Source organism: Aethalodelphis obliquidens, unplaced genomic scaffold, assembly GCF_003676395.1.
Source record: "Aethalodelphis obliquidens isolate GAN/ISIS:26980383/991018 unplaced genomic scaffold, ASM367639v1 scaffold6, whole genome shotgun sequence".
Lineage (NCBI taxonomy): Eukaryota > Metazoa > Chordata > Mammalia > Artiodactyla > Delphinidae > Aethalodelphis > Aethalodelphis obliquidens.
Window position 1 is genome coordinate 37,880,280 of NW_020837950.1, and position 21,972 is coordinate 37,902,251.

The following is a 21,972-nucleotide window of genomic DNA, read 5'->3' on the forward strand; positions in this document are numbered from 1 at the left end:
AGATATTCCACTGTGGAATATTATTCAGTGCTAAAAAGAAATGAGCTATCAAAACACAAAAATACATGGGGGAAACTTAAATGCATATTACCAAGTGACAAAAGCCTATCTGAAAAGGCTACATATTATGTGATTCCAACTATATGACATTCTGGAAAAGGCAAAACTATGGTGGCAGTAAAAAGTTCAGTGATTGCCAAGAGTCTGAGTTGGGGAGAGAGATAAATACATAGAGCACAGAAGATTTTTAGTGAAAATACTCTGTATGATATTATAATGATGAGTACATTATACATTTGTCCAAACCCATAGAATGTACACCAAGAGTGCGCCCTTAGGTAAACTATGGTCTTTGGGTGATTATGATGTATCCATGTAGCTTCATCCTTGGTAAAAAATGTAACATTTGGGCTAGTGATGTTGATAATGGGGGAGGTTATGCATGTGTGGGAGCAGGTGATAAATTGGAAATCTCTGTACCTTCCTTCCAATTCTGTTGTAAACCTAAAACTGCTCTAAAAAAAATAGTCTTTATTTTTTAAAAAAGTAATTATGCTCACCACAGACATATTAAAGAAAATGTTGCACCTCAAAAAAATAGTATGTACATACATGCATATATAGACCTATTATAAATTTTACTGATAAAAGGATGTATATAGCACAGAGTTTTAAAATAATAGTAAAATATACAACACTCTGTCATAAATTTTATATAGCCAATTGATTTTCACAGAGTGCTTTCACTGATTTTTTCTAAACTCTTGTATCTGCAGCCAAACGATGATTGCAATTGATGTGATTACATGAACAGCTTCTTAGCTGAGTCAGATGACAGTTTTTCAATATCAGAAGTATATTTCCTCAATTTTCCTCTTTTTACAATGTAATGCAACAACGTACAGACACAACACACCTTTATATTTAATTTGCTTTGTCAACATTTTCTCCATCTCTTTAAGTATAGACAAGCAGTAAAGCAATAAATCAAACCCTAATTTGCAGCATTTGCCAATTTCCATGGTGTAAATACTTCCCCTACAGCAGATTTCAAGCTACCAACATGATCATTGAACAGGTAGTTGGGAAGAGATACCATTTTTTAGTATTTCCATCATAGACACAGTAGAGGTAAATAACTTCAACAGCACAGATAAATGTGGTAGAATAACTAGGAAGTCATGAGTTTTGAGCTGATGCTACCTTTGTTTTTGAAATAACTTAAGTGTACATTTACATAATTATTTTTTTAATAATGGCCGTGTTTAACACCTGCATGGCAAAATCTTGAAAAATTAACAACCAGCTCCTATAAGCTGGCACCAGTAACCCTCCCAGCCCCCCACCCCCACCCCGAAATGCCACATGCAGGTCTCGCGATACTCTAACTTCACAGAACCCTCTGAGGTTGAGAACTTGTTCATGACTTCACCCTAACAAGTTATGGAGGTAATAGATTCTACAGCAATGCTGTGTTCAGCTCACTACATTATCTCCCAAGAAGCAATACATTTTTCAGCAGAAGTGAAAACTGCCTTACTGCAGACTGAAGAGCAAAATAAGGACACAGTCTCGGCAGATGGTGCTAATTACACATGCAGCCAACAGATGGCGAGCATGCCAGCCTCCTCCTAGTGAAAACTGCTTGACTGAATGTCAAGATGCGAACTATCTCGAATAAAAACTGTTTGGGTCTTCTGATGGGACAGGGAATTTTTCATAGCATTTGGGGTATTTGTGTACCTCCTCAGGAGGGTCGATTGCCATTTTCCCTCTAATCTTCCATTACACAATAATACTAGTTACAGTGGGGATGCATTCAAAGCCATCACGTGAACTTCATCAATTCATTTATTCCACATACGAAGTCCCATGAAGTATGAGTAACCATGTCTCACTTTTCCAGATGAGAAATTGCAACCGTTCCTCAATCCATTTGTTTATTTCATTAACATTTATTGAGATCCTGCCTTGACCCTACCCATAGTAGTAGCAGAATCAAGGTTCAAACTCAAGAAACTCAGCTCCAAATCTCATCTTCTTCCAGTATGTCAAATACCTGAGTTGTTATTACTTTCTTGAACAAGCCCCACCCCTGCAAAAATAATATGGTTGAATTTTATCTGAATTATTATCAAAGCTGTATGACAGTATGACAAGTTATTTCACCTGTTTGATCTAGTTTTCTCCCTCGTGGAGTCCCTGAAGTTCGTTTCTACCTCTTAGTCTATAACATTTCAGTTATCTAAGCAATAAATAAGAGAAGCTCATGGCATAAATTACTGCTGTTAGATATATTTGACATAGCTGAAGGCTTCAGGATTTTTGATATTGCATATAATATCAGAAACACATTTTAAAAAATATTTTAAACATCTTTATTGAGATACAGTGCACATACTATAAAATTCACTAATTTAAAATGTACAATTCAATGACTTTAGTATATTCATAGAATTCTGCAACTATCACCACAATCTAAGTTTAGAAAATTTTATCACCGAAAAAGAAAGCCTGTATCCATTAGAAGCCGTTCCTCAACCCTTGCCCTTCCCCAAGAAACCACTAATATACTTCCAATCTCTATGGGTTTGCCCATTCTAGATTTTTAAAATATAAATGAAATCATCCAATATGTAGTCTTTTGACTTCCTTCATTGAGTACAATGTTTTAGAAGTTCATCCATGTTGTAACATGTATCGGTACTTTATTCCTTTTTACTGACAAATAACATTCCATAGTACAGACATACTTGTTTATTCTTTCATCAGTTGATGGACATTTGGGTGGTTTTTTACCTTTTGACTTTTACGAATACTGCTGTTATGAAAATGCATGTACAAGTTTTTGTATGGATGTATGTTTGCATTTCTCTTTGAGTATATACCCAGGAGTGGAATCTGCATACACAGATTTTTTTTTACTTTTTTTTTTTTTTTTTTTTTGGCTATGTTGGGTCTTCATTGCTGCGTGCAGGCTTTCTCTAGTTGCGGCGAGCAGGAGCTACTCTTCGTTGTGGTGCGCATGCTTCTCATTGCTTTTCTTGTTGCAGCGTGAGGGCTCTAGGGCACGTGGGCTCAGTAGTTGTGGCTCACAGGCTCTAGAGCACAGGCTCAGTAGTTGTGGCACACGGGCTTAGTTGCTCAGCGGCATGTGAGATCTTCCTAGACCAGGGATCAAACCAGTGTCCCCTGCATTGGCAGGTGGATTCTTAACCACTGCGCCACCAGGGAAGTCCCCACACACAGTTTTTCAATGAGGGGCATACTAACTGATGCCGGAAAACCTTACATTATAATGAAGGCACACGACTCACAGACAGTGTAGGGAAAAGATGCACCACCGTTAAGGCAAAGTTCTCACCACAGCCTACAAGACCCTGTATGATCTGGGCACCCCTCCACCACCACCGTGGGGACAGTAGTGCCCCTTTGTGCTCATCCCCCCTCTGAGTCTTTGCACTTGCTGCTCCCCCTGTCAGTGATACTCTTGCCCAGGTGTTCATATGGTGTGTTCCCTCACTTTCTTCAAGCCTCTGTTCTCATCACCTATCCACAAAGGCCTTCTGGGGTCTGTCTGAAAAATAGTAGCCCCGTCCGCCATCTCTCGCTCACCCTACTTCATTTTTCTTTGTAGCACCTGTCATCACCTGACATCATATACTTTTGTTTATTTCTTTTCTATCTCCTACCACTGGAATGTAAGTTTACATGAGAATAGCAACTTTTTTTGACATTATATTCCCCAAAACCTACATCAATAAATGTATTAAAAATGAATCCATGCCTGACATACACTACAGCCTCAATAATAAGTAAATGAATAAAAGCAAGATAGATGTCCTTTTCTAAACTCACAGTCACTGAAGCAAATGGGATACATATCTCTGAAGCAATAAATGGAATGTTCCTATTGAATTCCAGATGCTCAGTCTTTTTATTGAATTTTTTTTCCAGTGAATTGAATTGATCCCCAATAGTTATAGTGGTAGCTATGAAAAAAGATGTCTTAGACAGCCAACATCTAGCTTCACAGGGAAAGTCATCAGAATAAGCCATAAGGTAGTTCCACAGGGAGCTCTACTGCTGAAACCAATGCACAATAAAATGAGGGCAAGTTAGTTTTGTTTTCTAATTTCATGCCTTAAAGAAGCATCCTGTGGCCTAAGTTTTTTAGTAATATCATTGAAATAACCAAAGATCTAACATCAACTAGGTGGCCACAGTTGTTGAAATACGTTCTGGGTCATATTTTGTGTTTTTACAATGCCTGGAACATCTACGATTCATGTCTTCCATCAGTGTTTGAATTCATGCAGAGAAGTCTAGCCTATCTGTTTAAAAGTGTTTTCCAAGAACAAAATAGGGAGAATGGTAATTTTGTTCAATGAAGTAGTTATTTTTAGACCTGGAAGAACCCTTAAAATCATCCAGGACAGTATATGTTGTGTTGTGCTGTTTTTGGTCAGCTGGACCTTTCCCCAAAAGAAATCTTAAGAGGAGATCCAGTGGGAAGTGAGTGGAGGTAGAGTCCCGCCAGTGACATGGGGTGATGAACCAGAAACCAGCCGCCCCATCCTGCAGTCCTGCAGTTTCCTTGGGAGTCCCCAGGGGGACCACAATGGACTCTTCATAGCAAAGTTAAAAAACACGGATTTAATCCAACCTTCTTGTCTCACAAATAAGGAAAGGAGGCTCAGCCAGTGCTCAGTTGAGTTTTAAGTCTCCTACAATAAGATACAGACATTGTCTCACTGACTCCTCCCACCCCCTATAAAGCAGCATTTATTAGGTCACATCCATTTTTACAGATAAGTGAGCATTACTTCCTCAAAGAGCTTTTTCTGACACCCCAGACTAACTTAAGTCTCCTGTGTGTTCCTTCAATACCATGCCCTTCTCTTCTTGAAATTATCATCACGATTTTAATAGTGTTTTCAGTGCATGTCTACCCTCTTAGTTATAAGCCCTATGGCAGCAGGGACAGTGCCTCTCACCTTTCCAATTATGTCCCCAGAACCTGGAACTTGGCCTGTAAACAGAACAACTGTAAACACCTTGAGGAGAAGGATCGTGTTGTATTTGTCTTTTTTATCCCTAGTGTCTGGTCCTGTGCACAGTTCAGAGTAGCAGCTCAATAACTGTCTTTGAGTAGAATTGAATTGTGGAAATAAAACTACCTAGAAGTTGGGAAAATCCTTTCTGGGCCTCTTTCAGGCTGTTCTAGGATTGGGTGGCCTTGGGCAATTGTCCTACCGAGTTTGTCCTTAACTTTATCATTCGTAAAATAAAACAGTTGTTTTCTGGCGTCTTAGAAAACCCTTCCATCTGGAAAATTTCGTGATGCTATTTTCCTCTGCTTGGAAATGTCCGATGAAGGTGTGAGGCAGGGACTTGAATTAATAAGATGACTGTATATATAAAAGAATGTTAATCAAGAGTGAATGGTTAAGAGAGGACCTTAGGGGTCACACCACATGCCATGAAATCTTCATTCTACAATTTACTAACTGGGGGACTGGAGGTGAGGTACTTAACTTCCCCACACCCCAGTTTCTGCATCCAGAACAAAGGCAAGCATTGAATGAGGTCACATAACTAAAATATTTAGCATGGTGCTGGGTATCTAATAAGAGCTCAACAAACGTTCATTGGCGTTATCACCAAAATTATTCAAAGAGGAATGATTTCCATTTAAACATATGTGAAAATAGCTTGTTGACATTTTCCATAAACTCACTGATGTTCCTTCTTATGTTTTAGGAGACAAACCCACAAAGGGAAACAAGGTAAGAAAAAGCATTGAAATGCATTTGTTACCCACCCTTTGTTTTAGAAGCACAGGAATATGGACAATGTGAAAGTTTAGGTGGCACTTGAAATATATATCCTAGAAGTTTGGTTGGGATTTGTCATGTCTACCTGTAAACCAAAAAATCACTAACCATTTAGCTCTGCTCAAAGAACCAGGACTTTAATTTCTGATTCTCTTTCCTTTTGCAGACTCCTTTACCACCTCCTCGGTAAGACACTGAAAATAGAACTTTGTTTTGCTATATACTTAAATGATTAGTTCTATAATTTGAGAAAGAGAAACACAAACATCTGATACTGAAAGCTAATGAGTTGGTCAATGAACAAGATTAAATAAGCCTCATTCATCCATTTAATCATTCATTCATTCACAGTCATCTATTCAATATACCTCCACTTATCGATCTTTAATGAATGCCTTGCTTCCCTGCTTCCTGTTTCTTTCCCTTTGTTTAGTACAGAAATCTCTCCTTCCTTTTAGTACAGAAATCTGCCAGAGAGTCCTGGCACTGGGAAATGCCTTCAAGGGACCTAGAGTACATAAGTATATAATCATATAAGTATATATATATTTATATATATAATACATATACAAATGCAAATATTATTATATTTATATATATGGAGGCAAAAGCAACAGACTTGATTTCTTAGGCTCTGAGTTAGTCACTCTGTTGTTCTGCTTGGGCCCGTGAGAACCTCCATCACAGCACTTACTTCCCTGGCTGGTCATCTTCTCACCACTTCTCTCTCTGCCCTCCCAGAGGGAAGCATCTTGAGCCAAGGACTGTGTCTTTTTCCTTTCTGCATCTCCAGCATCTACCAACAGTGCCCGATACACTTTGTGAATGAGTGAGGGCATGGGTGAATAAATGGGTGAGTGAGGCACCCATTGACTTTGGAACATTTTCCTATTTCTTTGGGGAGATTCAAAAGCTCATGTCTTCTAGTCTGGAGCAAAGGAAAGGCTGTAATCACATTTTTACTCCAGGCCTCCTAAAACTTCAACAGATGGCAGATTGATAAAGCTATGACACCCTATAGAAAAGTACATAACACTCTAAAAAATTGAACCAGACCAAAGGGCAAGTTGCAAGGAGAGAGATTTAAGCTGATTAGAAGAATGAGTATTCTGACATTCGAAGCTCCCTGTAGAGAGCTGCCACCCCCTGCCCCCAAAACTGATGTTTCCAGCCCAAAGCTGAGGGCACAGCGGGCAGGGCTGTGTGAATTCCAGGTCTGAGGAGCCATCTGTGCAGCGAACCTTCTCAGGTCCCCACTGTGACTCTTCACACAGGCCGCCCATCACTCTTCCAAAGAAGTACCAGCCCCTGCCCCCTGAGCCGGCGAGCAGCAAGCCACTCTTCCCTCAGAGGTGCACCTTTGCCGAAGTCCAGAGAGAGTCCAGGTAAGAGTCTTGCTGTTGCTGGTGGTGAGATGACCAGGGAACGGGTGGGCAGGGGGAAGAGAGCAACAATAACCAAACCAGTCGCCTCTCTAAATGGGCTGCCCAACGTGGTGGGGACAGCCATCCCATACCTTGAGGGAAAGCACCTCAGAAACCTGTAGTTTGACTCCTTAATGGAAAATACACCTTCTTTGTAATAAAATCAGTTACTGGAAGAATGGCTCACTTACGATGTGAATTAGTTATTAAAGAAAATGTTATCATTGCCGGAACTGAAAGGGGTTCAGACTGTATGAAGACCAATATCGGCACGCAGCTTCCCATCTCCCAGGCCGGAGAAGTATAACCGCGCACGTGAAAACCCATTTGTCAAAAACATGATTGCCTTTTTGACAAAGAAATATAAAAAATCCAACCCTCTGGTATTAAGTGCTGATGCCAGAGCCCCGCTCCCAAATGTATGGGGCACCGGGCAGCCGAGCAGCCAGCTCTGATCAAAAAATGTCACAAACACGAAAGGACCTCTTTTTCTTTTCCCCGAGAGAGTTTACATTTCCAAAATTACCTTATTTTAGAAGTCAAAACAGAGACTGGTGTTTCCCTCGTGTTGCTGCCCAGAGTGAGTGATGCTTTCTGACTGCGAGCTTGGATCAGCCGGTGAGGTGCAGGGCACTATTTCGTCCGTGAGCATTTCTCGTGCATACAGAAATTCAAAATATCAGGCACATTTGGCACTTCTGTGGAAAACCCTTTCATCACTGGTTCTGATGGCGGAACGTAAAAGAGCCGAAAATGCCATTTCCCCCTTAGTTTTTTTGGCAAATGCCTCTTCCCTTTCTGTCCTTTAGAAGCCCACACAAACGTACATCTTCCATGCAGAAACCTCTCCTGCTCTTCCTCGTGCAATTTCCTCTCTCCCCTGTCCCCATCTCGAAACGCAGGTTCTCCTTCTTATAAACTAGCAGAGGAAGGGCAGCGGGGGGGCGGGGGGGGGGGGGCGGAAATGTCTTTGCTCCCAGGGGAGTTCATAGTGTCTGGAGACATTTTGTCGTGACAGCTTGAGTGCTGGGGATGTATCTAGTGGGTAGAGGCCAGGAATGCCGCCAAACACCCTGCAGAGTGCTGAACTCCCCCAGAACAAAGAGTAATGAGACCCAAAAGGTCAGTGGGCCAGAGACTGGGAAACTCTGCCCCAAGGCATATGACTTGCTTCTCTAAGCCCAAGGCTTTTCTCAGCAGTAAAGTGAGGTTAAGAATAATGCCTACTGCCTACCTCCTGGGCTAATGTGAGAATTAAATAAGATGATTTCTATCAAGTGCTTATCAGTACCTGCCTAGCACATATTTATTACCAACATGTGTTACAGTTACTACCTTGAGCCATTTTCTATTGGTGCCTTTGCCACCGCATATAATATATTTGGAAAGAAGTCTGTCCCTTTGACCTCAAAAGGAGGGGCTAACTCACTGCAGTATGCATATGTCCTAGAACCCCGCGAGGCAGTTTCCAGAGGGTCTGAGCCAGACCAAGAGTCACCAGATTTCCTCTCTTTTGATTTCTGTTTTCAAAGAATGAGTGTCTTGGAAACAACAACAGTAATAGAACATCATCTGAATTGGAAATGTGAAATGCATTGTCCCTAAAATTCCTGACCAAGTCGTCTAATATGACAAGAACTGGCCCAAACTCAGAGAAGGAGATAGAAAATAAGATGGGGCTTCCCTGGTGGCGCAGTGGTTGAGAGTCCGCCTGCCGATGCAGGGGACACGGGTTCGTGCCCCTGTCCAGGAAGATCCCACATGTCGCAGAGCGGCTGGGCCCGTAAGCCATGGCCACTGAGCCTGTGCGTCCGGAGCCTGTGCTCCACAACGGGAGAGGCCACAACAGTGAGATACCCGCGTACTGCAAAAAAAAAAAAAAGAAAATAGGATGAATAAATATCAAAGATGATGAGGTTGTTCAGTGTGGAGAAGAGAGGATTTTTATTTTCTTTCTGTTTCTTTACATTGGAAAGAGTAGGATGTGGGAACCCAGCAGGACGGGGTTTGGATCCCTGCTGAGCCACTTCTGGCTGTAAAATTTCAGGAAGCTCTTAAACAGTTCTGAGTCCTGCTTTCCTTATTGGTAAAAAGAAAATAACCAGCCCCATGAGATAGAATTGTGGTAAGGAGGTATGTGATTTTTCTAAAGTACTAGGATAATATCTGTCACAGCATAGGAAAGAAGAAAGAAAAACACTTAAACAGCATCTCCCATCTGTACCCGACAGAATTAGGCACCCATAACCCTATTTTGTCTTGAAATAGAAGCTATAGATTCTAGGGCAATGTTTCTCATCCTGGCTTTACATTGAAATAATTAGGTAAACTTTTTAAAAATTACTGTTCTCCAGGATCTGTTTTAATTGAGAGCATCACTACAGGACATTAGTATTTTTCAAAGCTCCCCAGATGAATCTGATGTACACCCAGGGCTAGGCGCCCAGAGGGACCCAGATTCTAGGGATATTTCTGCCACTCAAGCTTCGAAGGTGCTTAGGCCTTACCTGCCTGTGTCCAAGCTTCTAATGTCTAAAATAATACTCTCCAGATTTCCAGATGAGCCCCTCTGCTGTCTGGATCACACCAGCCTACTGTCAGCCATGTCAGTGGTGTTGGAATCTTTAGACTTTCGTGTTTTGTAACTTTGCAGTGTCTCTAGTTGTAGTTTACAGTGTTTAATCATTCTTAGATGTGATGAGAGCTGTGCTGGGTCTCTTCACCAGAGGATAGTTACATTTCATCTCATTGAATCCTTTCTGCAGCCCAGTAAAGTATGATTTTCTAAGGCTTGGAAAGGCCAAAGTGCCCAGCCCAGTAGAAACATATAATAAGAACCTGGTAAAAATCACTTCCCTACCCACTGGGCACAAAATGTCATTAAGATTCAGAGAAGTTAGGTGACTCGGTCAAAGTTATAGGGTTGGTATATGACTGTTGAGAGGGCAAAAACATGCAAAGCCCAGTGCAAGACACTGAGAATGCCACGAAGACTAAGAGAGCTTTGCTTTATTCTATTTTATTTTATTGTTTAATTTTTATTGGCATATAATTTATTTACAATGTTGTGTTGGTTTCTGCTGTACAGCAAAGTGAATCAGTTATACATATACCTATATCAACTCTTTTTTTAGATTATTTTCCCATATAGATCATTACAGAGTATTGAGTAGAGTTCCCTATGCTATACAATAGGTCCTTATTAGTTATATATTTTATATACAGTAGTGTATATATGTCAATCCCAAGCTCCTAATTTATCTGTCTTCCCCCTTTCCCCCCTGGTAACCATAAGATTGTTTTCTACATCTGTGACTCTATTTTTGTTTTGTAAATAAGTTCATTTGCACCATGTTTTTTAGATTCCACATATAAGCAATATCATATGATATTTGTCTTTCTCTGTCTGACTTACTTCACTCAGTATGACCATCTCTAGACCCATCCACATTGCTTCCAATGGCATTAATTCGTTGTTTTTAATGGCTGAGTGATATTCCATTGTATATATGTACCACATCGTCTCTATCCATTCCTCTGTCAATCAACATTTAGGTTGCTTCCATGTCCTGGCTATTGTAAATAGTGCTGCAATGAACATTGGGGTGCATGTTTCTTTTCGAATTATGATTTTCTCTGGGAATATGCCCAGGAGTGGGATTGCTGGGTCATATGGTAGCTCTATTTTTAGTGTTTATAAGGAACCTCCTTACTGTTCTACATAGTAGCTGTACCAATTTACATTCCTACCAACAGTGTAGAAGGGTTCACTTTTCTCCACACCCTTTACAGCATTTATTGTTTGTACATATTTTCATGATGCCATTCTGACTGGTGTGAGGTGATACCTCATTGTAGTTTTGATTTGCATTTCTCTACTAATTAGAGATACTGAGCATCTTTTCATGTGCCTTTTGGCCATGTGTATGTCTTCTTTGGAGAAATGTCTGTTTAGATCTTCCACCCATTTTTTTGATTGGGTTGTTTGTTTTTTTTGTTATTGAACTGCATGAGTTGTTTGTATATGTTGGAGATTAATCCACCTGCTAGAGAAATGAAAATAGAAACAAAAATTTTAAAAATGCAATCTAATTAAACTTAAAAGCTTTTGCACAACAAAGGAAACCATAAACGAAACAAAAAGACAACCCACAGAATGGGAGAAAATATTTGCCAACAAAGAAACTGAGAGCTTTTTTTTAAGAGAGGTTTCAATTCATTTTTAGTTGGGCCCATCTAGGTAGTCAGATGGCCGTTACTAATGACCACATGTGAATGACCACGTGAGGCTGCTGTAAGGTTCACTTTCCATGAAAACAGAAAGAAGATTGAGATTCTGAGCTTCTTTGGCCAACGCAGGAAGAATAGTGCCCACTGCCTTCCTAACAGCTGCTCCCTAGGCCCCTGCGCTGAATCGCCCTCCCTGGGAGGCTGTGATTTACGTCCAGGGATCAACTGCATCAGTGAAGACAGCTGCAGCCTTACAATTGGCCGTGCTCACTGTGGGTGACAGTGGTGGTCCCCGCTATTGTGTTTCAGCCCCCATTGGTCTCTGCCAGCTCTGCCCTTCTCTATTTTATAGCTAAGTCTTGACTTCACAAAACAATTGCTGAATTGAAGCACCTCAGTTAAGGAAAACGCCATTTAGAACATTCATTCACAATCTGAAACTAGGAGAGAACGTTGACGTTTGGGGAATGTTGGTTAGACATTCTCAACCACTTATGGGTCATTATTATGATGTACTTTATATATTTTGTCAGCTTTTTTTTTTTTTTACTTAAATAGATGTATTTAAGAGGGAAACATATCATCACCATAAACAACCACAACATAATTTCAGAGCAAAACTTTCAGCCTGGGGGAGGTTTTCTCTGTTAAAAGGGAAGAAAAGTAAAGTTAGAGTGATGTTTAGGATATACTAACCGCCACATGGAAACTATCTCCTTGACATAATTAGAAAGAAGAAAAAAAACAGTTTCCAACTATGTATCCATTGTAATTTGAATACCATGGTCCATGCACCAAATAAAACTCACCCTGAGAAATCATGAGAGCAATCATCATTTGCTGTAGGTCTAGCTACACACGGCCCACTTTAGAGTCCTCAGCGCTGTGCAAAAAGCAATGCTACAAACCTTAATTTTCTGATGAGGACATAGAACTGCAGACTGGTCATCGAGCCATGAAATTTCCTTTAAACTTCAGCAAATTCAGTGGCCCAAGGTGGGGGATTCAGCCAAAATTTAAATAAAGTGTGTGATATTTTACCAACAAAACACTCACTTGCCTAACTATGGTTTTACCTTTTCAACTAGTAATGCTGACGCTGCATCAGTTCAAGCAAACTTAGTGGCAAAAATGCATATTCTGATGATTTGGGTGGTGGAAAAAATCATTATACATATCAAGAAACCATAAAAAGAGAGAAAGTATGGATTACAAAGAAGGTAGACAAATTCACACTCATGAATGGAAACTATTGATTTTAAAGTGTAAACTTTATTATCATCATAGTTTTGCGAGATGTTGCCTTTGTGGGAAACTGGGTTAAGGGCACATGGGATGTCTCTGTATTATTTCCTACCACTGCATGAGACCTACAATTAGGTCAGAACAAAAAGTTTAAGTTAAAAGAGGGTGTGACTGTTAAAAGTGTTCTGCAGATGTAAGGTGTTATTTTTTCCAAATAGCTTTCACATATATTATTTCATGAGAACCTTAATCAATCCTCTTTATTTCTGTTTGCATTTACCCATTTTACAGGTGGGAAAATGAAGCTTCAGAGAGGAAATTTCACTTATTGAGTGAGATGGCGCTCAGAGATGACAGAATCCAATTCATTTGAAACTAAGCCAAAAACTAAGAGAGGCTCAGGAAGGGCTATTTTTAGAGTGAAAGGCATTATCCTCAAATGCACACTGAGCACCTACTTTGCACAGGAAAGGATGTGGAAAACTTCTTCTATGTAATCAATGACCATGTTTTATTTACTGGCCATCTCCAGCAGCCGATCATGGGGAGACTTATGAGTGGGAAGGTGCTCTCAGAGAGGAAGGGTGGTGATGGGGAAGGAGGTCAGAGTCCACCCTGCTCCGCCATTCCGTCACTTTGTGCAGGTCTCCCTGTCTTCATAAATTTCATTGAAGAGACCCCCTAAAGCCCTCCGTTTTACATGTGAGGGGAGCAACCAGCTCGTGGGGGTCTTGTCACCACAGGCATTTCAAGGCCCAAGGACGGTTGTTGAGCACAGAATGGACTTCTTAAAATTACTTGGGTTCTCACTTAATAATCCAACTTTTTAAAGTTACGAATTCCAAAGGCTAACTTTCCTGAAGCCTCAAATTTCCATCTATAAAGTATATCGCTTGGTTCACAAGTGGAGTGCTTTTACCTAAACAGAGAGACAGTCACTCTGCTTGTTACATTACATAGGTTAAGACATAAGACATTTAGGAACTCAGTTAAATCTCCTTAAACATTTGAAATACCTTTATTCACTAAATGTAATTGATTTTTTAAGTACTTTAATGCTGACAGGGCAGGTTTAAACCCTAACAAGCAAAACTTTAGCATTTCATTTTTATAAATCTGATAAAGTTAATATATAAATATAGCAAAATTCAAGTTCTCTTAAACAGTTTGAATGGTTTGCAAATAGAGTTGAACATAGCTTGACTCTTATTAACTTAAAATCACAAGTCTAAAATCAATCACCCCTTTTAAATTGAAGCCACATGGCCAATCTATCAGTATTCCTAAGATGCCAGAGTTTCTTAAACATTAAAAACACTGAGATTAGCCTCAATTTAACCCCAAAAGAATTAATATTATGAGTGTCTGTTCTACTTTATTACTTCTAATTGTTCCTCTTTATCTTCCACTTGCCCCGTTAAAAGGAGGAGGCAGGGTGAAGATGTGTTATCTCAGATGGACTGATGAAACAGGTTAAAGAATGTGGGACCTCAGTACACTTGCTTCTGGCTTGGAGATCTGAGACCAGGGTATAGCATCTGAGTGCTGTGTGCTGCTGGGATCATCTTACCTGTTACAGACAGACCTTTATAACTCTAGATCAACAGCCTTCAGCTAGGATTGTTGTTGCAGCCTTAATCTCCTGGCATCTCTTCAGTTCCAGTCTTTTCACAGACAGACCTAGGTGGACAGATGTGCACGTCACCCACCCAACTCCCTTCATAACCTCCTCATCTGGCTTTGCCCACATTCTGACAATAGTGCCCACTAGATGCCCAACATTTTCCTTTCTATCTCTAGCAATCGTCACAATAACCCTCTAAGATGAATATCCCTGTGCCACTTTGTAGATGAGAAAAATGAGGTTTAGTGAGGCTAATTGACTCAATTGTCAATATAAATGAAGGGCTTGGAGTTTCTTCTGAGACCCCTCCAATGGTCTGATGTCCACTTTATCAAATGCCATGTTGAATTCTTTCCCTATCATGCAGTTTCGTGTTTTTCCTGTCTCAGATCTCCTTTAATTATCAGCATCCTTTCTCTCATGCATGCCTTCCTGGGGTCCAGCTGTACCTCAACTTCACATTTAAAACCTTTTATACTCCCTCAAAGCAAAAAATGAAGAGCTTTCAAATGAAGGTAATAATAGCAGGTCCTTCTGTGCTAATGAAACTTGACATAGAAAACCAAATGTCAGGAGAAATGATGATGTTATTTAAATTCTCTTAAAGTGAGAAGCAAGTTTATTCATGTCCTTTCTGTCACCACCTTTTATATTGGCTCATAACTTCTCCTTTTGCTTAGAAAATTATGAGAAAAATAAACAGGGTTTAATTTTATAGAACAGTGATAAATATCACACTGGACTATGGGCTATTAATTTGGCAATGAAAATGTAATCAAAGAGTTTTTAAGGACTCAGAATGATTTTATCTTGATCATTATGAACTATATTTTATGTAACACCATACTTCTTTTCCTTGCAGACAGATAAGCTTAAAGAACTTAAGTGAGGTAAGTAGCAATTGTGTCCTAAGAAACAAAGAAGGGAATTTTTGTGCAAAGTGTCTGTGATTGGCAAGATACTTAATTATCATAATAGAAATGCTCAATATGTATTAATATCCCTATTTTAAAGGTGATAAAACTAAAGCAAAACAAAGTAAGCTCAAGATTTTAAATCAAATTCCATTTTGCCACCATATTCTGTGTTTATTGGTACAGTGATGAGAAGACCATGTCCATGATCCATGGAGGACATCAGGTTTCTACCAAGGGCTTCCAGCCTCTAGCATTTCAGAAATAAATGTTGGAAATTGTGTAATACTTTGCTATTTGTTCTTCACAAGAGAGAGAGGACTGCAGAGTAGAAGGAATATGAGATACAGAGTTACACAGACCTGAGTTAGATTCCCGCTCTGCCACCAACTACTTTGTGAACTTGGGCAAATCCTCCTGCCCCCACCCAACCACCCCGTTCTGTTCTGTTTTCCCAATAAAAAAATAGAGGTGGATATCCTCAACTTGGCAAAGCTGTTGTGACAAAGTCAGTCAGTCAGAGTCAGCACGTAAATGACCAGGCGAGCAGTAGAGGCCCAGTAAATGGCCTGAAGATCAGGTAAGATGGAACTATCTTAGAGCCCTCTTAGATGTTTACTTTCTTAAGCCCCCAGAGAAGTTCCTTAAGCAGATGGTAGGTCCTCACTTCACTCCCACTGGCCTCCTAAGGGATTTGGTTCTTATCTTAGTATTTGACCTTTGCTCTTACATCATCTAGAACGTAAAGGTTGATCCCTTTCTTTCTCTCCTTCTTTCTTTTGATGTTGAAAACTCAGACTCTGTGTACCAGTGCCAAATTGAATCTCGGAGACAGTGTTTTGGGTAAAGTAGAAAAGAATAGCTTTATTGCTTTGCCAGGCAAAGGGGGACACAGTGGGCTCCTGCCCTTGAAAACTGTGTGTCCCAACGCCGGAGGATTTGGTGAGGAGTTTTTATAGCAATAGTTCAAGGGCAGGGTTGCTGATAAGGATCAGGGTGTGGGCAGGGCCTGCATTTCTTTAACCGGGCCTCAGGTGGTCTCCTGATATGTTTCTGTGGTTTTCAAGGTTATCAAACTGTGACCTTCTCTCTGGAATGAAGAATGCTCCTTCAAGTAGTTAACATCTTCCAGTTGTTGGCGATTTTAGCTCTGCAGAAGAGCTCAAAGATATTGTTATGTGTATCCCTTGAAGGGGAACCAGGACCCTGCCCCAAGGCTGCACTATTGTTTCTTGACTGCTCCTCCCTTGTCTCGGTATCTCCTCCCTTCCCTGATTAGCAATTGTTTGAATCTGCCCTTTGGGACTCAGAGAAGGTCGTGGAGTCTGGAGTCTGTTCCCTATGAACAAGGAACAGGGAACACAGAAAGGCTTCTGTGCCCAGGAGCCCCACAGGATCCTGCTCAGTTTTATTTTCTCCCTTTTTTCTTCCTTCCTTTCTTCCTCTCTTTCTTTCTTTCTTTCTCTTTCTCTCTTCCTTCCTTTCTTCTTTCCTTCCTTCCTCCCTTCCTCCCTCCCTCCCACTTTCTTTTTCTTTCTTTCTTTCTTTCTTTCTTTCTTTCTTTCTTTTTTTCTTTCTTTCTCTCTTCCTTCCTTCCTTTCTTCTTTCTTTCTTTCTTTCTTTCTTTCTTTCTTTCTTTCTCTCTCTCTCTCTCTCTCTCTGTCTCTCTCTCTCTCTTTCTGGTGTTATGCCAATGTTAAAATTAAGAGTCACATTTCTAGCTTGTCTGTCAAACAAGATATTTATGACCTCTAATCCACAAGACAATCGTGTGAAGGAGAAAAACACGTGACTGCTAAATGAGAGGCGCTGTTCAAGACTTCACTCAGCTTACCCTCTTCTGGGAGTTGCTGGACTTCCCAAGTGCCACCAGGAAGGAGAAAGTTGGGGTGGTTCTCTGCTGCTGGGGAACCCACACATCTAGAAGAACTCCACCTCTTTCTTCCTATGGGTTGGTTTATGTGTCCCGAGTAGGCAGCTACTCAAGATGACTTATATCCATAACTCACCAGTCAGTCTAAAAGGACAATAGCCCCACCAATCACAAACAAGCAAGAAGGAAATGGAGAGGTCAGTCTTAAACAGCAGGGACCATGCAGGACTCTTTGTTTTTCTTGCAACTTTGGTTGGCCTTCTGCTAGAAGTTGATATTATCTAAAGAACAACAAGGCCTAGTGGAAAAACACGTTCTTCCTCCTTATCTTTTGCCAAGACACTTCCTCTTTGTTTGTTTGTGCTGAGAGTCAAGGCCATTTCTCTATTCCAAAAGCCCATCTCATAGGGCACATGCCATGCTTGTGTGAGTGTTAAGTGCTTGCTCAAATTATATCTTGGGGACCAGAATTCATTCCAGCAGAAATGATGTGCCATCTGCCCCAATTCAAATTCACATAGCACTTTATAGTTTTCAAAAAGTAGAAATTTATTGTCTCCTTTAATTCTTAAAGAAAGAAAGAAAAAAAACCCTAAGAGAAAAAGAAGCTTCAGAGAGGTGACAAGAATTGCCAGGGTTCCCACAGCTGGCAGATGGAGCCACCCTAGAAAGCCCAGAGTCCCGATCTAAGCCCCATGCCCATGACTTTGCCCTAGAGAATACAGAGGCACCCCTGAGGTGAAATAGTGGGGAAAAAAGGAAGTAAGGAAGGGAGGAAAGGATGAGAGGGAGGGAAGGTGAGAAATAATAAAGAAGGCATTACTATTTAACTTGAATATGCTAATTTTCTAACCAAAAAAAAGTTAAAGTAGGGAAACTAGAGAGATTTCACTCCATTTTTCTAATTGCATTTGATTTTAAATTCAGAGCCCTCAAGCAAAATATTGGCTGGGTCTCAATTCAATAAAAAAAAAAATTGCTCCCCCAGACAGATGGCTTCCAGGCTATTTTTACAGCAAGGCTTTCTCCCCTCCTTTGACAAGCCTGAGAACCACAGCCGCAAATGATTGAGCACTTTGAACTGCCAGGTTCAAAGTCCTGAGGAAGACTCAGTGGGGAAGCTTTCAAACCACCCATAAAAATGGATTCATTCATTACCCTTTTTACATAGCCTATAGTTTTGCCTTTATTTGCTGTCCATGATGAAATGTATGTCCTCTTTCCAGAAAACTAGAGGATGCCAAGCTCTTTGAAACAAAAGGGCTTGTCTGGGCTTCCTTGGTGGCGCAGTGGTTGAGAATCCACCTGCCGATGCAGGGGACGCGGGTTCGTGCCCCGGTCCGGGAAGATCCCACATGCCGCGGAGTGGCTGGGCCCGTGAGCCATGGCCGTTGAGCCTGTGCGTCGGGAGCCTGTGCTCTGCAACGGGAGAGGCCACAGCAGTGAGAGGCCCGCGTACCACAAAAAAAAAAAAAAAAAAGGGCTTGTCTGTTGGTTAGCCTTAGAAAAGATGTACAATGCCTCTCTAAGCTATTTATTGATAAGTGATTCTTGTCTATGAAGCCAATGTGAGTCAGGAGACCTGGGCTCCAGGGTCAGCTCAGCCACAAGATAACTCTGAGAATCTGAGCAAATGGCACCACCTCTTCGGACCTCATCAGCAAACCACTGACTTTAACTTTTCATGGACCTCAGACCCCTTTGAAATTTTGATGAAAGGTATAATAAAACTTCCTCACCCCAGAAAAAAAAAAATGCACATATTTATAGAGGAAAAAAATTTAGCTTTTCATGTCAGAAGGTTCATGGACCCCACGAGGCCATCCAAGGACCTCTTACATCCCCCAAGTTAAGAAGATTTAGTCCAAATGATACCTGTGGACCTTCTCAGCTGATGCAATGCATGAAATGGACTTTAGAAAATTATTTGCAGTTAAGTAAATACTTCAGCAAATACTATACTTCTTGCGGCATTTTGATTCTTCAAGAATATAATAGGACTCAAGAATACAAGTCCCATAAGCACATAGACTTTCATAATGAAGAATGATCAAGAATTCTACTACTATTAAGGAAAAAAAGAGAATGAAAATGTTTGAGAAGAGAAATGGCTACATTTAACAAGAATACTGTGAATATTTTCATGCTAATTTTTAAAAATAAAAATTCCAAAACAGGTATAAAGAAAATTAACTATGGCTTTCATCACTTAAACACAACCTCTATTAATATAATATTTTATCATATCTCTTCAAATCCTTTTTTCTACAAAATATGTCATAAGCCCAGTTTTTAATCCTGAACAATTTTATGTAACTTTGAGATATACTTACGGAGTAATCTTATTCCATACTCTACGTAAATACTTGCAATGCATTTCTAACATTCCAATAGTGAGTATAGCACCAAAAATTACTTAATAGTTCTCACTTAGAGGCTTATGTAGATTGTTTCCAGTGTTTCAATATTATAAGTAATGATGTACTGCACATCTTTGTACATGGAACTTGATCCAGATTTCAGGTTGTTGTCTAAGAAAAAGAAACTCATCAATGGAATTTTGGGGATAAGAATAAGAGTATTTCTAAGGCTCTTAATAGCTATGGTTAAATTGGTTTCCAAGAGTCAAAGCAATTTATAGTCCCATCAGCAGACTGTATATTTGCCTGTTACATCACACAAAGAGTATAAAATTTTTATTTTTGCTTAGTCTTTTGGAGGATTATTCGTAGATTTTTAAAAATCTATCCTAAAAAAACTAACCAACTGCTCTAAAAACATACATAGTATAATGTAAAATTCTCTGTCACTAAGAGTAACTCAATGTTTTGTTTTTTTTTAATTCAATACAGGTTCTTGGAACAGAGGAAGGTGAACTATTTATATTTGTTTTCTTATCCTAATATCATTAGGTTAAGTCCTATTTCCAGGTTAATAGCATTAGTCATTTTTTTAAACGATTACTTGTTTCAGGGCCTGGGCTGTATGGACACGTACGTGGGTGCATGATGACGTGATCCAGATGGTTCCAGGACCTCAGAGTCTATTCAGGAGTCCTGTGGTCTGAACAGGGTGATTTAAATTGGGGGTGGGGTAGAGGTCTTTCTTCAGCTACAGGCTACTGACAAGGAGGCACACTGTCACCCCCTGCCACTTGGGAAAGACATTGCTGGCCTGCTGCTCCAGAGAAGCTCTTGGTCTCTCCATCTTTGATGTCACCCGTGCATACACACATAAGCCCTCATGCATGCACGCATGCACACTGCGGATGTCACTGTTGTGGAAGCATGCAATCCAACACTTGCTAGATGGCAGGATGCTAATCTGGTGATACCTTCATGCCCACATTTGGGATACTGTTCACCATTCACTTAGAATGATGAGTTATGTCCAGAGCCAAAGGACCTGAGCTATGGCCCAAAGAGTTAACACAGGCAGCCTAGTTTGACAAAGCAACATTGGGCTAAGATTTCAGAGGCTCACCACCAGCTCACTGTGTGTTTTGACCAAGTTGCACTGACTCTGTGAGTCTCAAGTCTGCTTTTTTTACATTGAGAAAGTTAGACTGGAGTGGGACCTAACCTGGGTTTGTGGATTCCCAAGGGTTTCTGATGGAGGAGTGAGGGTCTGTTGGCAATTCTAAATAATTTTAAAATCTAAAGGAAACTGTACCCTTTTCCACAATAAAGCTCAGCATCCTACTGAAATGTTGAGGAGTTGTTGCCTCAGGCTTCAGTGATTATAAACCCAGCAACGTGACACTGATCAGCTCACAGAGGTGGCTGTTGATGACCTGAAATGATTTTATAGGATGTATGACTAGTGGACCAGTCACTGACTCCAATCACTTTTCAAGTAATGACAGCCCTTCTGTCAAAGGTGTTGAGTTTGTGATCAACCTTGGACACAGCACAGAGTAACAGCCAAAATTAAGACATGTCAGTGTTTATGCTTCCTTAACTTTACTACTTACCACTGCAACTGGAAGAGTGTTTTATGGGATTCCCTATCATAGTATTATTATGTGTCCTTGGTAATTCTGGATGGCTAGTTAAAATCTATCCAGGATGAAAAGGAAATAAAAAGTGGTAACACCAATGACATATGTAATTACTGAATAAGTCCAGTTCCTGTGGTTGTCAAAACTTTTCAAAACTTGAAGATCAAAGGGGAACAACTGAGAAAACTCATGTCTGGTGGGAACCAGGTGGAAACCGCTGGTCTATAATAGAATCCTGGGAGCTCTCCTGCCCTATCACCGCAGAGATAGGAGAATTCAGGTGTGCCTGGGCCAGCATCAGGCATCCCCCTACCCTACATTGCTCAGAATAGTTCTTAAGCTTAACATTTTTGTTTATGTTTCTATGTAAGTTTTCATTTGAATGGAGAATTCAACCTCAGTCCACTTCCACTTCAAGCCCCTCCAATACCAAATACCTTCCAATGAAATATTCTATATATTGGCAAGTTCAAGGATGAGTTCCAAATTTAATATTTTTTATAATATTATTGAATATTCAACATTCAAAGCAACTTTTATAGACTCAGGGAGAAGCCAGTCCCAGGAGCCACAGTTACTGCAGAACACGTGGGTTACAGTTTCCACTAACCATGAACAGCTTACTCTTAATAATCAGAGATTAATTGGATGAAATTATAGCAGTTCCGCTAGACTTCTAATGGTCCCCTATCATTTTCCTTTTGCAACCTGCCCAAATTCTGGGACGCCTTTACACAGTTCCTCATCATCAGATGAAGCCTGAATTATCTCACCTGTCACAAAACCAAAGGCCTCAAGAGATTTCTCTTGCCATTACCAGGTAAG

General features: G+C 40.3%; 1 protein-coding gene across 1 annotated transcript in view; it reads left to right on the forward strand.

Moving 5' to 3' along the window:
* Positions 1 to 21,972, forward strand: part of CLNK (cytokine dependent hematopoietic cell linker) — a 188,681-nt gene that overhangs the window by 130,694 nt on the left and 36,015 nt on the right. The window contains exons 9-14 of the mRNA XM_027103353.1: positions 5,764 to 5,789; positions 6,004 to 6,023; positions 7,112 to 7,222; positions 15,223 to 15,250; positions 20,000 to 20,018; positions 21,886 to 21,967. Coding sequence (XP_026959154.1) covers positions 5,764 to 5,789; positions 6,004 to 6,023; positions 7,112 to 7,222; positions 15,223 to 15,250; positions 20,000 to 20,018; positions 21,886 to 21,967 — 286 coding nt within the window. The remainder of the gene's footprint in view (positions 1 to 5,763; positions 5,790 to 6,003; positions 6,024 to 7,111; positions 7,223 to 15,222; positions 15,251 to 19,999; positions 20,019 to 21,885; positions 21,968 to 21,972) is intronic.